Consider the following 15,137-nt stretch of genomic DNA (forward strand, 5'->3'; position numbering starts at 1 on the left):
TAAGTCTTTCAATTCTTGTTTGGGGGATTTTCGCCCATTCTTCCTTGCAAAAGGCTCCTAGTTCTGTGAGATTCTTGGGCTGTCTTGCATGCACTGCTCTTTTGAGGTCTATCCACAGATTCTTGATGATGTTTAGGTCGGGGACCGTGAGGGCCATGGCAAAACCTTCAGCTTGCGCCTCTTGAGGTAGTCCATTGTGGATTTTGAGGTGTGTTTAGGATCATTATCCTGCTGTAGAACCTATCCTCTTTTCATCTTTGGCTTTTTTACAGACAGTGTGATGTTTGCTTCCAGAATATGCTGGTATTTAATTTAAATTGTTCTTCCCTCTACCAGTGAAATGTTCCCTGTGCCACTGGCTGCAACACAAGCCCAAAACATGATCGATCCACCCCCATGCTTAACAGTTGGAGAGGTGTTCTTTTCATGAAATTCCGCACCCTTTTTTCTCCAAACATATCTTTGCTCATTGCAGCCAAAAAGTTCTACTTTAACTTCATCAGTCCACAGGACTTGTTTCCAAAATGCATCAGGCTTGTTTAGATTTTAACTGATGAAGTTAAAATAGAACTTTTTGGCCGCAATGAGCAAAGGTATGTTTGGAGAAAAAAGGGTGCAGAATTTTATGAACTTTGAAGTGGATGGGCTACAGCAGGCAAAAACCACAAATATACACTGAGTGGCCACTTTATTAGGTACAGAAGGTCACTAAGTGTAGATAAGAGGACGCAAGTGAAAATGTAGGAAATTAACCTGTTCCCAGCAATGGGTTGAACCATTCAAATAAAGATTATTTTCCAGGAAACTGTTCCAACCACATCTTATTCTCAGTGCTGTGACAGGGTAAGGCTTTTCACCAGGGGAGATGGCATGTTTTAACAAGTAGTTTCAGAGTGGGTGAACTTACCAGCGGTACGAGTTCCCCTTTCTCCATGATGGCCTGGAGAGTCTTACCCCTGTCTGAGCCAGAGCTGACCTCCGCCCTCAGCAGGTCTCCAGTGGACAGGTGAGTGTAACCATACTTCTGCACGACCTTCTCACACTGAGTGCCTTTGCCAGAGCCAGGACCTCCTGGAGACAAGATGAAACCAGACACCATCATTAACTGGACAACACTAGGGCAGTTCCATGCACAGCACAAACCAAAGCCTATGTTGTGGTTACAGATGCACTGGGAGATGATCACTAACACATCCTTTAGATCTCTGCATTTTATACAGAGCCTCAAGCAGTGGTTATGAGTTTTCCTGCTATGTGCAGAAGGCAGATATGTACAAACTGTGGCAATCCCCATGCAAACAGGAGCAGCCATGACTGTGATGGATTCTACCGACTGCTATCAATTTCAAGGCTGACACAAAGGGGGTACAGGAGCCTGAAGACCCACACTCAATGATTCTGAGATAGGTTCTTCCCCTCCGCCATAAGACTTCTGCATCATTCACAAATGCATCAACACTGCATCATTATTCCTTTTATAGATCTATTTATTTTTGCAATTTACGGTAATTTTATGGCTTTGTACTGAGCTGCTACCGCAGAGCAACAATTATATGATGAGAAACACGAGGAAGTCGGCAGATGCTGGAAATCCAAAGCGACACACACAAAATGCTGCAGGAACTCAGCAGGCCAGGCAGCATCTATGGAACGCCCCTCGCAGTCCTGAAGAAGAGTCTCAGCCTGAAACATCGACTGTTTGAAATGGCTAGCACGAGAGGACACAGTTTCAAGGTGCTTGGAAGTAGGTACAGAGGGGATGTCAGGGTTAAGTTTTTGACGCAGAGAGTGGTGAGTGTGTGGAATGGGCTGCCGGCGACAGTGGTGGAGGCGGATACAATAAGATCTTTTAGGAGACGCCTGGACAGGTACATGGAGCTTAGAAAAATAGAGGGCTATGGGTAACCCCAGGTAATTTTTAAAGTAAGTACATGTTCCGCTTAGCTTTGTGGGCTGAAGGGCCTGTATTGTGCTGTAGGTTTCTATGTTTCTACTCTTTTCCATAGATGCTGCCTGGCCTGCTGAAGCATTCCTCAAGTATTTTGTGTGTGTTGCTTTGGATTTCCAGCATCTGTAGGATGGTGCAGGTGAAATGTACTCCTGACTTGGAATAACAGTGCCGTTTCTTTGTCCCTGCGACTTCCAATTCCTGGCAACTTGGGAGTATGTTCATCTGAGGGACTGCAGGGTGGCTTTCTGCACAGCACTCCCACTACCTCGAGGTCTACACACTCCCACTTCCTCAACAGTCTACAAGGAATAGATAGATAGACATACTTTATTGATCCCGAGGGAAACTGGGTTTCCTTACAGTTGCACCAACCAAGAACAGAGTACAAACATAGCAATACAAAACCACAAACAATCAAATAATAATATGTAAACCATGCCAGATGGAAATAAGTCCAGAACCAGCCCATTGGCCCAGGGTGTCTGACTCTCCAAGGGAGGAGTTGTAAAGTTTGATGGCCACAGGCGGGAATGACTTCCCACGACGCTCAGTGCTGCATCCTGGTGGAATGAGTCTCTGGCTGAAAGTACTCCTGTGCCCAACGGTGTAAATGATGTTACACACCGACGTCGGGTTGGCAGAGGGAGGGATGTACACAACAACCACAACTGCATGTGAGATTTCCCTTGGCAAATAATATGGCAGCAAATTCTGCCCTTGCAACCCACAGATCCCAAGAATGGGTGATGGAGCAGGGACTCCTAGTGAAACTGGAGACAGCAGGGCATCAGATACCTCCTGGAGCGAGGCGGGGGTGGGTGTGGGAGGAAAGGGGAAGAGGTGTAATGTGAGACACATTCGAGCATCTGAAAGATGCAGAGATGCTTTTAAAGGTCAAGCAGTTGAATCCAACTGAATTACAAAATGTGCTTGAAGAGGTAGCTTATAGCCACAGCCATGGACTGCTGGAAGCCTGCCTGGACGTCAGCGGAATAAGGGAGAATCTTATAATCACAGAGGTTCCCAACCTGGGGGTCCATGGACCCCTCAGATAATGGTAGGGGTCCATGGCAAAAAAAAGGCTGGTAACCTCTCTTGTAGAGGTATACAAAACCATGAGGGATATAGGTGAAATAAATGCATGCAGGACTTTTCCCCTCAGATTAGGTAAGACTAGAACTAGAGGTCAGAGGTTAACAGTGAAAGGCAATATACTTAAGGGGAATTTCTTCACTCAGAGGGTGTTGTCAGTATAGAACCAGCAGAAGTGGTGGACGTGGGTTTAATTGTAACATCTAAGAGATGTTTAGATAGGTATATGGATCAGAAGGATATGGAGGGCTACAGTCTGGGTGAAGGTAATTGGGGCTAGGTGGAAGACAAAGCCAGCACAGACTAGATGGGCTGAACAGCCTGTTGCTGTGCTACAAAGCTCTATGACTTAGGAATTCATGGTGATGGAAAGGAGAGCAAGCAGGAAAATTGACAACAGAAAGGATAGGGCTGAGACCAGAAAGACTGGAGGTCAGGGTGACAGGATGGTGGGAACTTGTGATTGCTTTTTCTCAAATTCAGTACCCTGAAGGTGGATATCTGTGGCAGGGACAGGATTTCTAATCCATCCCCTAACTGCCCTTGAGAGGGTGGTGATTCTCAGCACTGCTGTTAGGGAGGGAGTTCTGGGACTTGGGGCCCAAAGATGTCAAAGGCCTGGTAAAATGTTTCCAAGGCTGCAGGAGGTGCTGCTCTGTCTGAGGAGCCATAGCAAGGGAACTCTGCACCTTTTGAGGCACAGTAGCAGTGTGTCGCCCTAGAAATGATAGCGAGCGATTGGTACACTGTACAAGGGGCTGGTATATGGTAGAGCTGCACTCTCCGGGGAGCATCACACTGCCTGAGGGACCGTATCCAAGGGACAACAGTGAGAGAAGAGTGGATTGTAGCAGGTGTTAACAGAATGGGGGCACTAAACTCTCTGTTGAGCTGTACTGTGGGGTGGGGGGAGGGTCTGAGGGGGGTCACTGCTCTACCAAGCCAATGCCGTGCCACTGCAGGTGCGGTACCAAGGGAGTCCTGCCCCGTGCAAGAGGCAGTGGTGTTCCCCATTCCCCCGATATACAGGCACCCAGTATGGAAGGGGGCTGGCTGCTCAGAGGATTTACTGGTGGGCTTGCTCCTGGGCCTGGCCAAGATGGCCATTCACGGGTTCAGGCAGCAGACAGCTGCAGGCTTTGCCAGAGCCGACTGCCTACCCCTCTTCTGAAGATACGTTTGTACATTGGAGAGAGAGCATGTGTCACGATGGGTACAGTGGGGGATGTCCAGGAAAGGTGGCCCCCCCCGCAGGGAACGGACTGTTTTATAGACAATAATAATCATATTTTAATTTGAATTTGTTCAATGTCTTGTAAAAAGGGGTTGGAGTGGAGATGCTTTGTCTGTGATGCTCTACTTGGCAGACGGGAAAGTTGTGGACTTTATGCACTGTGCACAGTGAGGGAGATAATAAGCTGCACACACTGGCATGGTGGGAAGGTTTACAGTGTCGCACTCACTGGGGGTGGATTCACAGAGTCATACTCACTTCGGGAGGGATTCCCGCACCCCCCCCACTCCAATGTTCCGTGGGAGTCAGTAAGGAGAAGCCGTAAACACTTTGGGGGGTGTACTGTGGCACTGACCACATGGCACAACAATGCAAGAAGGACTACAATCCAACAGTGATTAAGCAAATCAAAGGATACAGGGGGGGCTAGTGCAGGACAGTGGGGGGGGATGGTTCTGAGGTAAAAGATCGGCTGCAACCTACTGAACTTTGGAGGGGACCTAGGGCCTCTAACCCTCATCTTCTTCTGGGACTCAAGCTCGGTCATGCTGCAAATGAGAGGGTCAAAGAAGTGAGAGAGACTGTGTACACGGGGAGGGAGGGAGGGCACAGCACTTCAGTGGGGTGAAGAGTACAGTGCTTCCCCCTTTTTAAGGACAACACTACACCTCCATCCCTGAAAACAACGTCACATCTCCCCGTCCCGTTCAGAGCCCCGAATGGTGAGCGCTCACACAAGCGACTGCCGTTTCACACCACAACTGTTAGGTTATTTTACACTGCTGTGATCTAAGCCCCTTTTTAAAAACTTCAAACATATAGACTTCATTCATAACAGTAATAAAACATACAAAGGAAGAAACAGTGCAAAACTTTTACATTCATGGTCATTCAGTAGTGGACACTTCTAAAAAATCAAATTAGTATCACAACAGTTTGCGTGGCTGCCTGGGATGTCACATCCTTCTATTGTTTTGGGGGAGGGGGTGCTTCCCCACCCGGCTCCGTTCCTCGGTGTGGGAGCAGAAGGACGCTACACTGAGGTCTTTGCCCCTCAGAGCCTTTGCATTAGCTGCACCAAGTTCCTGTGCGCCCTCCTGCAGCCCGGAATGTCAGTCAGCAGCATTCCCTGACGGACATATTGCTGCGCGGGCAGACCAAGGGGCGTCTCTCACCAAGTCAACGACCTTCCGGCGCCACTTGATCTATGTTTTGGTGTGTGTCCCTGGGGGACAGCCCGTAGATCAGAGAGTCCTCCGTTATTCAGCTACTGAGGATGAGCTGGACATGGACACTTGCGTCCTCCTCTACACTCCTTTGGTAAATCTACAGTCTGCCAAGAGATGAGCTCCACCACAACGTAGACAGTGCACAATATTGTCTGATTGTGAGGGTCCCTCTCACTTGTTGGTGAGATCTGGCGATAGTTTGGACAGTTTGCTCAGGCAACCAGCCTACATTCTCCATAGAGTCACTCTCTTACAGTGCCTCCAGGACGTTCCGCACTGACCAATGAACCCTCCCACAAAGGGCAGACAGTGCCGAGCTGAATGGGATGTTGCACGGTAATGGGGCCAGATCTCTCCTCTGCAGGGCAGTCAGAACCTCAGCACGTTGTGAGACTTGGCGTCCACCTGCTTTAGATGGAGCTACACACGAGGGGGACTTGTGCATCGCGACCCGTCTACCTTGGATCTGCAGAAACACTGGAAGACATCCAGTGATTTCTGAGACAGAGGAGCAGGGGACAGGCCACACCTGCGCTCCTTCCTTTCCGTTCACAGAACATCAACAACAATGGCCAGGGTGGCATTTACTGCCTAGTAAAGGTTGCCCCTGGCTGAGGCAAGCCACTTCAGAGGACAGGTGAGGTCCACCACGCTGGCAGACTGGAGTCACAAGCTGAGCGGGACTGAGATGGGCATTTACAATAATTCAGTCACCATTAATGAGAGGTAACGTTGCAGCTATATAGGACCCTGGTCAGACCCCACTTGGAGTACCGTGCTCAGTTCTGGTCGCCTCACTACAGGAAGGATGTGGAATCCATAGAAAGAGTGCAGAGGAGATTTACAAGGATGTTGCCTGGATTGGGGAGCATGCCTTATAAGAATAGGTTGAGTGAACTCGGCCTTTTCTCCTAGAAGCGACGAAGGATGAGAGGTGACCTGACAGAGGTGTGTAAGATGATGAGAGGCATTGATCGTGTGGATAGTCAGAGGCTTTTTCCCAGGGCTGAAATGGTTGCCACAAGAGGACACAGGTTTAAGGTGCAGAGGAGATGTCAGGGTTAAGTTTTTTTTTACTCAGAGAGTGGTGAGTGCGTGGAATGGGCTGCCAGCAATGGTGGTGGAGGCGGATACGCTAGGGTCTTTTAAAGAGACTTATGAATAGGTACATGGAGCTTAGAAAAATAGAGGGCTATTTCTAAGGTAGGGACATGTTCACCACAACTTTGTGGGCCAAAGGGCCTGTATTGTGCTGTAGGTTTTCTAGGTTTCTATTAACAATACTTGCCAACAATAAATAAACTGTGTACTCACCGACAACAAAAATAATTTTGCATCCCTTCAGCTTGTCTGTGGGGTTAAACAGAAAGAGATAGTTAAAACTACCATTCAGAACTCCTTGTGGTCTTAAATACAAATCCCAAATCCCAGTTCATTGTAATCCAGACCTCCAAAAAGAACAGTTTTCTCAAAACTCCCAATTACGACTGGAAATCCCAGAAATCCTTGATCATGCTATGCTGGAAGAAATGCGCTCACATCCTGCCGAAGTTTCCCTCTTGTCTTGCAGTCTGTTTAACTCGGAGTAATGCCCAAATAAATCTTTTCCCATGTGGTTTTTAAGGCACCGTATCCTCCCCTCGCAAGGAGGTTGTAAAGCTGCCCTCCCAACATCCCCGTGGGTGAGATAAACTGCAGGCGGCTACCGTGGCAATCCTCCCTCATTTAGCTCGGGGCAGGGTCCCCCTCCCCCTCAAGCCTGAGCTGTCCCACTGCCTGCTGCTTACCCTTTGCAGCAATGCTCTGCACTTTGGTCGAGGAGCTCGAGGAGCAGCTGACACCCATCGTTCACGCTTCTTTTTGATGGACCTACTGGGGCAGAGCTGGCATACACATAGCCTTTCCTTTTCAATCAGTGAAACTGTTTAGCCTGCAAGCAGCCACTGTTGAATCATGTGTTTCCATGGCTACAGTTGCTAGTCTCGGTATTTGGCCGGAAGTTGTGGCTAAACCACTAAGTATTGGAATTCCATTCCCTGCCTCGTCTGCTTCCTTCAACGCCGCCCTAAGCTAACAGGCAGAAGTCGCCTTGGTGTTGAGAGGAAGGTGGCCAGTGGGATAAGAAAGATAATCAGTTCATAACAAGGCCCACCGAGAAGTGGGGGGGAATAAAATGGAAAAGGGAAAGTAAGTGAGAATTAGTCTTTCAGGAGAGGAACCAGCCAAAGAGTCGGACAGGAAGTTGGGCTTAGTTAACCATTAAAATCTCCCAACATTCAAACCCATTGTTTCCTCACATCAATAATTTTTAACAGCAGAGGCTCACCTAGTGACACATTAACAAGACCTCTTGTGAGCACAGCGACATGATTTAAAGACGCCTTTAAATTCTGCCTTGCCAGAACTCTGACATTCTTTAAGTTCTGCACACGGGTGGCCTCCTTCGGAGAAGGGGGAGCGCAGCATTCATCGCGTCCACAGCAAGATCCCACAGTGGCCATCTGCTGAGTGGGCTGCTGGCTGAGGGAAACAGGCCGGAAGGCTCCCCGACCAGCTTATGGAGGTGCTGGTGGTCTGTAAGTGGGAGATAACTTCCTTCTGTTGTCATTCAGGCGGCTGAATTACTCACAGCTTCTGGGATCCAGACCTCCCGTACTGTCTGTGTGGAGTTTGCATGCTTTCCCTGTGACCGTGTGGGCTTTCCTCGGTTTCCTGCCACATCCCAAAGCCGTGCAGGTCAGCGAGTTAAATGATCGATGTGAATTGTCCCTAGTGTATAGTGACAGAACCTGGGAAGAATTGATGGGAATGTGGGGAGAATCCAGTGGGACTGGTGGCAGAAGGTGTGTGATGTTTACAGTGGATTCAGTGGGGCAGGGGCCTGTACCTGTGCCATACAATCCAATAAATCTACTGTGCAACCTACCCAGAGTAGGGCTGGCAGTTAACAGTATGAGGCTCGCACACATTCCCAGGCTCGGAGTCCACTTCATCAACTGGCAGCTACAGGGGAACTCCACCCTTCCACTGTCCCTCGACACTGAAGGCCAAAATTGTGCAGGGATTGAGCATTGGGAGTGGATCGAGGGTGGAGGAGAAAAGGGAGGAGGTCACAGAGGAGTAGTGCATTTAGGTGGTGTGGAGGACAACAGTGGTGATGGGAAATGATGAACGGTGGGGTGGGAGGGGCTGATGGAGTGGATGGTGGGGGGGTAGACGAAGGGGTGGACGGTGGGTGGGAGAGAGTGGATGGTGGGGGGGTTAGACAAGGGGTGGACGGTGGGTGGGAGAGAGTGGATGGTGGGGGGAGGGGTGGGGGGAGTGATAGGAGAGGGTGGACTGTGGTGTGGGAAAGGGCAGATGGAGGGTGGGAGGGGCTGGATGGAGTGGTGGGAGAGGGTGGACGGTGTGGACAGCCCAGTGGGGGAGAGTGGACGCTGGGATGGGAGATGGTGGACAATGGGCTGGGAGGGGTGGATGGCGGGATGGTGAGGTGGGGGAGTATGATGAGGTGGGGCGGTATGATGAGGTGGGGCGGTCGATGGAGGGGTGGGAGGGGGTGGACAGTCCGGTGGGAAAGAGTGGACGATGGGGTGGGAGAGGCTAGGCGGTGGGGTGGACATTGGGGTGGGAGGGGGTGTTTGGTGGGGTAGAAGGGCAGAGGGTGGATGGACAGGTGAGAGGGGGTGGATAGTGGGTGGGAGAGGGTAGATGGTTGGGTGGGGGAGGGGTGGACGTTGGGGTGGGAGGGGGTGTTTGGTGGGGTAGGAGAGGGGGAGAGGGTGGATGGACAGTGGGAGGGGGTGGATAGTGGGTGGGGAAAGGGTAGATAGTTGGATGGGGGAGGGGTGGACGTTGGGGTGGGAGGGGGTGTTTGGTGGGGTAGGAGAGGGGCAGAGGGTGGATGGACAGGTAGGAGGGGGTGGATAGTGGGGTGGGGGAGAGTGGACAATGAGGTGGGGGGTGGACAGTCTGATGGGGGAGAGTGGACGATGGGGTGGGAGGTGGTGGACGATGGGAGAGGGTGGATGGACAGGTGGGAGGGGGAGGATGGTGGGGTGGGGGAGGATGGAGGGTGGGCACTATTGGGACTGTGAGAATGTAGAGGCAGTGATGAAATCCATATGGGGGGGGAGAATAAAATGTGATTGGTAGAGGATGAGGACAGACAGGTGACTGATGGGTAGTGTGGGGACCTGGTGGGCAGGACACCCTGTTCTGCATCAGGGGGCCCCCTCAGCCAATACTGACCTTTCACCTTCAGCACCACCCCTGGCGCTGTACCAACCCCAGCACCCTGCTGGGCTCGAGCCAGTATGTGCAGTGACCCCAGCCCGAGGCCAGCCCCTCACCACGTCTACAATAATGAGCTCTGAGCCCAAGTACAGGACAGGCAGTGCCTGTACAACCGCATGAGGCTAAGAGCCAGCACCTTTGGGTGGGGGAGGGTGGTTAGTGTGGGAACTACCGCAGTCTGGCACCTCGGTGGATGCTGCTGCAAGTGCAATAAGCAGGAAACGATCACTGTACACTAACTTCGAAGAGAGCTTTGATCATAAATCAGAGACTGAAACACTCCCCCATTAACATCTGTGCTTTCAAATCTTTTACAGATACTTTGTAGTGCAGTTATAAAAAGCACCAACCACTGAAACCATCTGATGAAAGGATGTGTGTAACTTTATAACATTCAGCCGAGAGGGGCAGGCATCACAGGATATCATTATGTCACCGACAATAACCACTCCTTCAGGTCAGTTCATTTCAACTATCATCTCAGAACGACACACCCTGCTGATTTGCAGGACGCCCCTCCTGGGCTTTCAAGGAACGTGATCTCGCTGGCTGAATGTTAACTAGGCTTGATACTGCAGCGATCTTGGGCTTAACCAGTCAAACATGGCATGTTCTCGGTTGTTAGGTATCACATATTGGGTGTAAACACATGGGGCTTGCCCCTGGCTGGCTGTGTTCCTGGAGGTAGCATGAGATCATGCCTCCCACCTCCAAGCGGCCTCTCCAATCATACATGTCCAATGTTTCATCTGAAAGGGGTCCCTCATCATTCTACACCCACGCAGGTGCACCGGTCATAGACTTATAGAACACTACAGCACAGATATGGGCCTTTCAGCCCATCTAGTCCATGCCAAACTATTATTCTGCCTGGACCCATTGACTTGCACCGGGACCATATCCCTCCCATCCATGTACCTATCCAAACTTCTCTGAAATGTTGAAATCAAACCCACATCCATCACTTCCACTGGCAGCTCGTTCCACACTCTCACAACCTTCTGAATGAAGAAGTTCCCCCCTCATGTTTCACCTTTCAACCTTCACCCATGGCCTCTAGCTCTCATCTCACCCAACCTCAGTGGAAAAAGTCTGCTTGCATATACCCTGTCTATACCCCTCACAACTTTGCATACCCCTATCAAATCTCCCCTCATTCTCCTACGCTCCAGGGGATAAAGTCCAAACTTATTTAGCCTTTCCCTATAACTAAAGTCCTCAAGGACACAGGAACATACATGCACAAATGCACACACACACAGACATTGGCACACACCACTCTACAGAGTCAGAGTGCAGCCTCCAGGGCCAATTCCCCGCATCTGGAACCTCCTACACCACAGGGCAGGTGCTTCCCTTTGTCTGCTTGTGCAGATCCAGAAGTGCGGGCTGATTAGGTGCAGCCCTCGTCCAACTGGCTGGGCTGCACTACCTTCAGTTTGGGAGGGGGCAGCCTTCGTGCTCAATAGGAAACTTCCCTGAGCTGCCCCCAGTACACGACAGGAGGAGCGCAGATCTCCAACAAGGATCCCTCGTACAGCAGGGAGGCCCTGGGGACAGGGAAAACCCAACCTCCCAAGGGGGAGGCTCTACTGTTTAGTTCCTTTTTGGGAATGCACTACTTTCAGAAACCCTTCAGACACCGATACTCGCCAATCAGAGTTACACAACTCTTTTAGAATGATTAAATCGAAGCACTATCAAACAATGTTTCATACCTGTTCACACACTGACACAAGTCCTTGGAGGTGGAGAGGGTGGGTGGAAGGAGTCTTACAGAACTTTTCACAAAATGAATATCCAAACCAGGGGGCTGATTTTCGAGTGGTGGAGTCATACTGCATGGGAACAGGCTCCTTGGCCATGTTGAACAGGATTCCTACCCTAGCCCACCTTTCGCCAACATCCTTCTGAACCTTTCCTGTCGTAGTGTGTTATAAATATTGTTAATCTATCTGCCTTAAACGATTCTTCTGGCAGCCCATACTATTATTTATTTACTGGGTCAGACACCCTGAGCCAAGAGGCTGGTCCTGGACTTATTTCCTGGCATAATTTACATATTACTATTTAATTATTAATGGTGCAACTGTAACGAAAACCAATTTCCCTCGAGATCAATAAGGTATGACTATGACTATGAGATACAGCACGGAACAGGGCCTTCGAGCACCCAGCCCAGCAATCCCTGATTTAAACCTAGCCTAATCATGAAACAACTTGCAACGACTAATTAACCTGGCAATCTTTGGACCATGAGAGGAAAGGGGAGCACCCGGAGGAAATCCACCCAGTCATGGGGAGAAAGTACAAACTCATTACCGTCTGGGGTGAAAGAGCTGCCCCTCAAGGTTTCTATTAAATCTCTCCCCTCTCACTCTGAACTGCCACCCCCTAATTCTTGATTCACCAACCCTGGGAAGATAGTGTGTCTTCCCCCTATCTATACTACTCATGCATTTATTCACTCTACAACATCGCCCCTCATTCTCCTGCCCTCCAATGAATAAACCACCTCAACACCTCTCCTTAACTCAGACCCTCCAGTCCTGGCAACGTCCTGGCACGCATCATTTCTTTAGTGGATGGTTAAGGGTTAATTATCAGCCAGGGTTCTGTCTCCTGATGGAGCCAATCTGGAGGGGAAGTGTAAGTGTGTGGAAAAGGGATGATGCTGGGATAGCGATTGGGAATGATGTTTACCACTCTCCACTGATGGCCTATGTGTGTATATACACACAGAGACAGACACACACACACAACACGAACAGCAGCGAACTGGCCACAGCTGAGGCCGCTGGCTGTCTCTCCGTGAGGAGGGAGGGGGGGGAGGGTTAATTCCTTTGTCAGCAATCCAGATTCACTCAGAGCCTGGGCCAGATACAGTAGCAGTATCCAATTCCAGACAGCAAGTTTCTGCCTGTTAACCTCTCACCCCCGCCATAGAGAAACGGAGTCATTACCTGACATTGTGAAATCTTCCGTGGCCAAAGTTCCCTCAGACTAGAACAGAAGAAAACAAAAACGGGGTTAATTGTCTTTCCCCCTTCTGGAAATCAGGCACATTTCTCTTTAATGAAATCTAGCATTGTGCAGGGGGGGAGCAAGGATAATGTGGACGCAGCCTGCGCTAACACATGCAAGCAACAGCATGCCATCAGATTCAAAGCACTACTCTACGGCACTGTAAAGACGGGATCGGCGGATCGCAGCTGTTGGCCCCGGCGCCTCTCCTCAGTCACCTGCCAGAGCTCAGCTCCAGCTGCCGGCGTGCTGTCGGGCCTCCCTGCCGCAGAAAGCCGTGTCTCCACTGAGCATGTGCGGCATCCCGGCACTGCATCTTGGGACCCACCCCTCAGCCAAGCTCCCCTCTTGTCCCACCCCTCAGGCCAGACTGGCCTCTTGTCCCACCCCTCTGGCAAAGCTCCCCTCTTGTCCCACCCCTCAGGCCAAGCTCCCTTCTTGTCCCACCCCTCAGGCAAAGCTCCCCTCTCGTCCCATCCCTCAGGCCAAGCCCTCTCGTCCCACCCCTCAGCCCAGCTCGCCTCTTGTCCCACCCCTCAGGCCAAGCTCCCCTCTTGTCCCACCCCTCAGGCCAGACTGGCCTCTTGTCCCACCCTTCAGGCCAAGCTCCCTTCCTGTCCCACCCCTCAGGCCAAGCTCCCCTCAAGTCCCACCCCTCAGGCCAGACTGGCCTCTTGTCCCACCTCTCAGGCAAAGCTCCCTTCTCGTCCCATCCCTCAGGCCAAGCCCTCTCGTCCCACCCCTCAGCCCAGCTCGCCTCTTGTCCCACCCCTCAGGCCAAGCTCCCCTCTTGTCACACCCCTCAGGCCAAGCTCCCTTCTTGTCCCACCCCTCAGGCAAAGCTCCCCTCTCGTCCCATCCCTCAGGCCAAGCCCTCTCGTCCCACCCCTCAGGCCAAGCCCTCTCGTCCCACCCCTCAGGCCAAACTGGCCTCTTGTCCCACCCCTCAGGCCAAGCTCCCCTCTTGTCACACCCCTCAGCCCAGCTTGCCTCTTGTCCCACCCCTCAGGCCAAACTGGCCTCTTGTCCCACCCCTCAGGCCAAGCTCCCCTCTTGTCCCACCCCTCAGGCCAAGCTCCCCTCTCGTCCCACCCCTCAGGCAAAGCTGGCCTCTCGTCCCACCCCTCAGGCCAAGCTCCCCTCTCGTCCCACCCCTCAGGCAAAACTGGCCTCTTGTCCCACCCCTCAGGCAAAGCTCCCCTCTCGTCCCACCCCTCAGGCCAAGCTCCCCTCTTGTCCCACCCCTCCGGCCAAGCTCCCCTCTTGTCCCACCCCGCCTCTTGTCCCACCCCTCAGCCCAGCTCGCCTCTTGTCCCACCCCTCAGGCCAAGCTCGCCTCTTGTCCCACCCCTCAGGCCAAACTGGCCTCTTGTCCCACCCCTCAGGCCAAGCTCCCCTCTCGTCCCACCCCTCAGGCAAAGCTGGCCTCTTGTCCCACCCCTCAGGCCAAGCTCCCCTCTCGTCCCACCCCTCAGGCAAAACTGGCCTCTTGTCCCACCCCTCAGGCCAAGCTCCCCTCTCGTCCCACCCCTCAGGCCAAGCTCCCCTCTCGTCCCACCCCTCAGGCCAAGCTCCCCTCTTGTCCCAGCCCTCAGCCCAGCTCGCCTCTTGTCCCACCCCTCAGGCCAAGCTCGCCTCTTGTCCCACCCCTCAGGCCAAGCTCCCCGCTTGTCCCACCCCACTGCCTCCTTTCTTCCAATGTTCTGCCTGACTGTCACCTCTCTAGCAGATTGCCCAGCCCAGAAAAAAAACCTCCTTCAGTCTTCCCTGTGTCTTAACCAAGGAGGCAGTCCCCCCCTCCTCCTAACCAGGGGCTTCTAGGTTCAAGTCCTGCAGCAGAAAATCCTAGGTTGGGACACCAAGGGGGTCTACCGAGTCACCTCCAGGCGAAGGGTAACCTCTGCCCTCACCTACCCCCTCTAAGATCACAGGGTAACATTCTGCAGCAAGCAGGGGGAAGTGACTGGGGTAACTCCCTGGCCAAATAATATTTTGCATTGCACGGCTGCTGCAAAGACAACAAATTTCAGAACATATGCCGGTGATATTAAACCTGATTCTGAATGATCCCTCATCAATGTCATGAAAGCACATCTGAGTCATACGGATGGTCGAATCCCTGCTGACCATTGAATGACTCCTACAATAGTCCTCTTTTGTTCCCCCCACACTCTCATCGACACCATCCCCAGATTCGACTGTTCACCTGCTCGTCAGGGGCAATTCCACAGAGGCCAATGAACCAACCGGCACGTCTCAAGGAAACCCGAGCACCCGGAAGAAACCCATGGAACCACAGGGAGAATATGCA

At 51.8% G+C, this 15,137-nt stretch overlaps 1 protein-coding gene and 1 long non-coding RNA gene across 6 annotated transcripts in view; one reads left to right on the top strand and one right to left on the bottom strand.

Annotated features, from left to right (window-relative positions):
- LOC134359836 (adenylate kinase isoenzyme 1-like) overlaps window positions 1-15,137 on the bottom strand; it is a 170,068-nt gene that overhangs the window by 27,290 nt on the left and 127,641 nt on the right. For 3 of the 5 annotated variants that reach the window (XM_063073559.1, XM_063073562.1, XM_063073561.1), the window contains 3 exons: window positions 12,766-12,805; window positions 6,821-6,856; window positions 908-1,071 (listed from right to left, as the gene is read on the bottom strand). In XM_063073559.1, the coding sequence (XP_062929629.1) occupies window positions 908-1,071; window positions 6,821-6,856; window positions 12,766-12,805 (240 nt within the window). Of the gene's footprint in view, window positions 1-907; window positions 1,072-6,820; window positions 6,857-7,293; window positions 7,479-12,765; window positions 12,806-13,044; window positions 13,200-15,137 lie in introns of those variants that run through there. The other 2 variants (XM_063073563.1, XM_063073560.1) reach the window with 2 other exon arrangements.
- Window positions 7,615-15,137, top strand: part of LOC134359837 (uncharacterized) — a 35,190-nt gene continuing 27,667 nt past the window's right edge. Inside the window, exons 1-2 of the long non-coding RNA XR_010021214.1 lie at window positions 7,615-8,242; window positions 10,120-10,259. This is a non-coding gene — a long non-coding RNA (uncharacterized LOC134359837). The remainder of the gene's footprint in view (window positions 8,243-10,119; window positions 10,260-15,137) is intronic.

Source organism: Mobula hypostoma, chromosome 21 (genome assembly GCF_963921235.1).
Source record: "Mobula hypostoma chromosome 21, sMobHyp1.1, whole genome shotgun sequence".
Lineage (NCBI taxonomy): Eukaryota > Metazoa > Chordata > Chondrichthyes > Myliobatiformes > Myliobatidae > Mobula > Mobula hypostoma.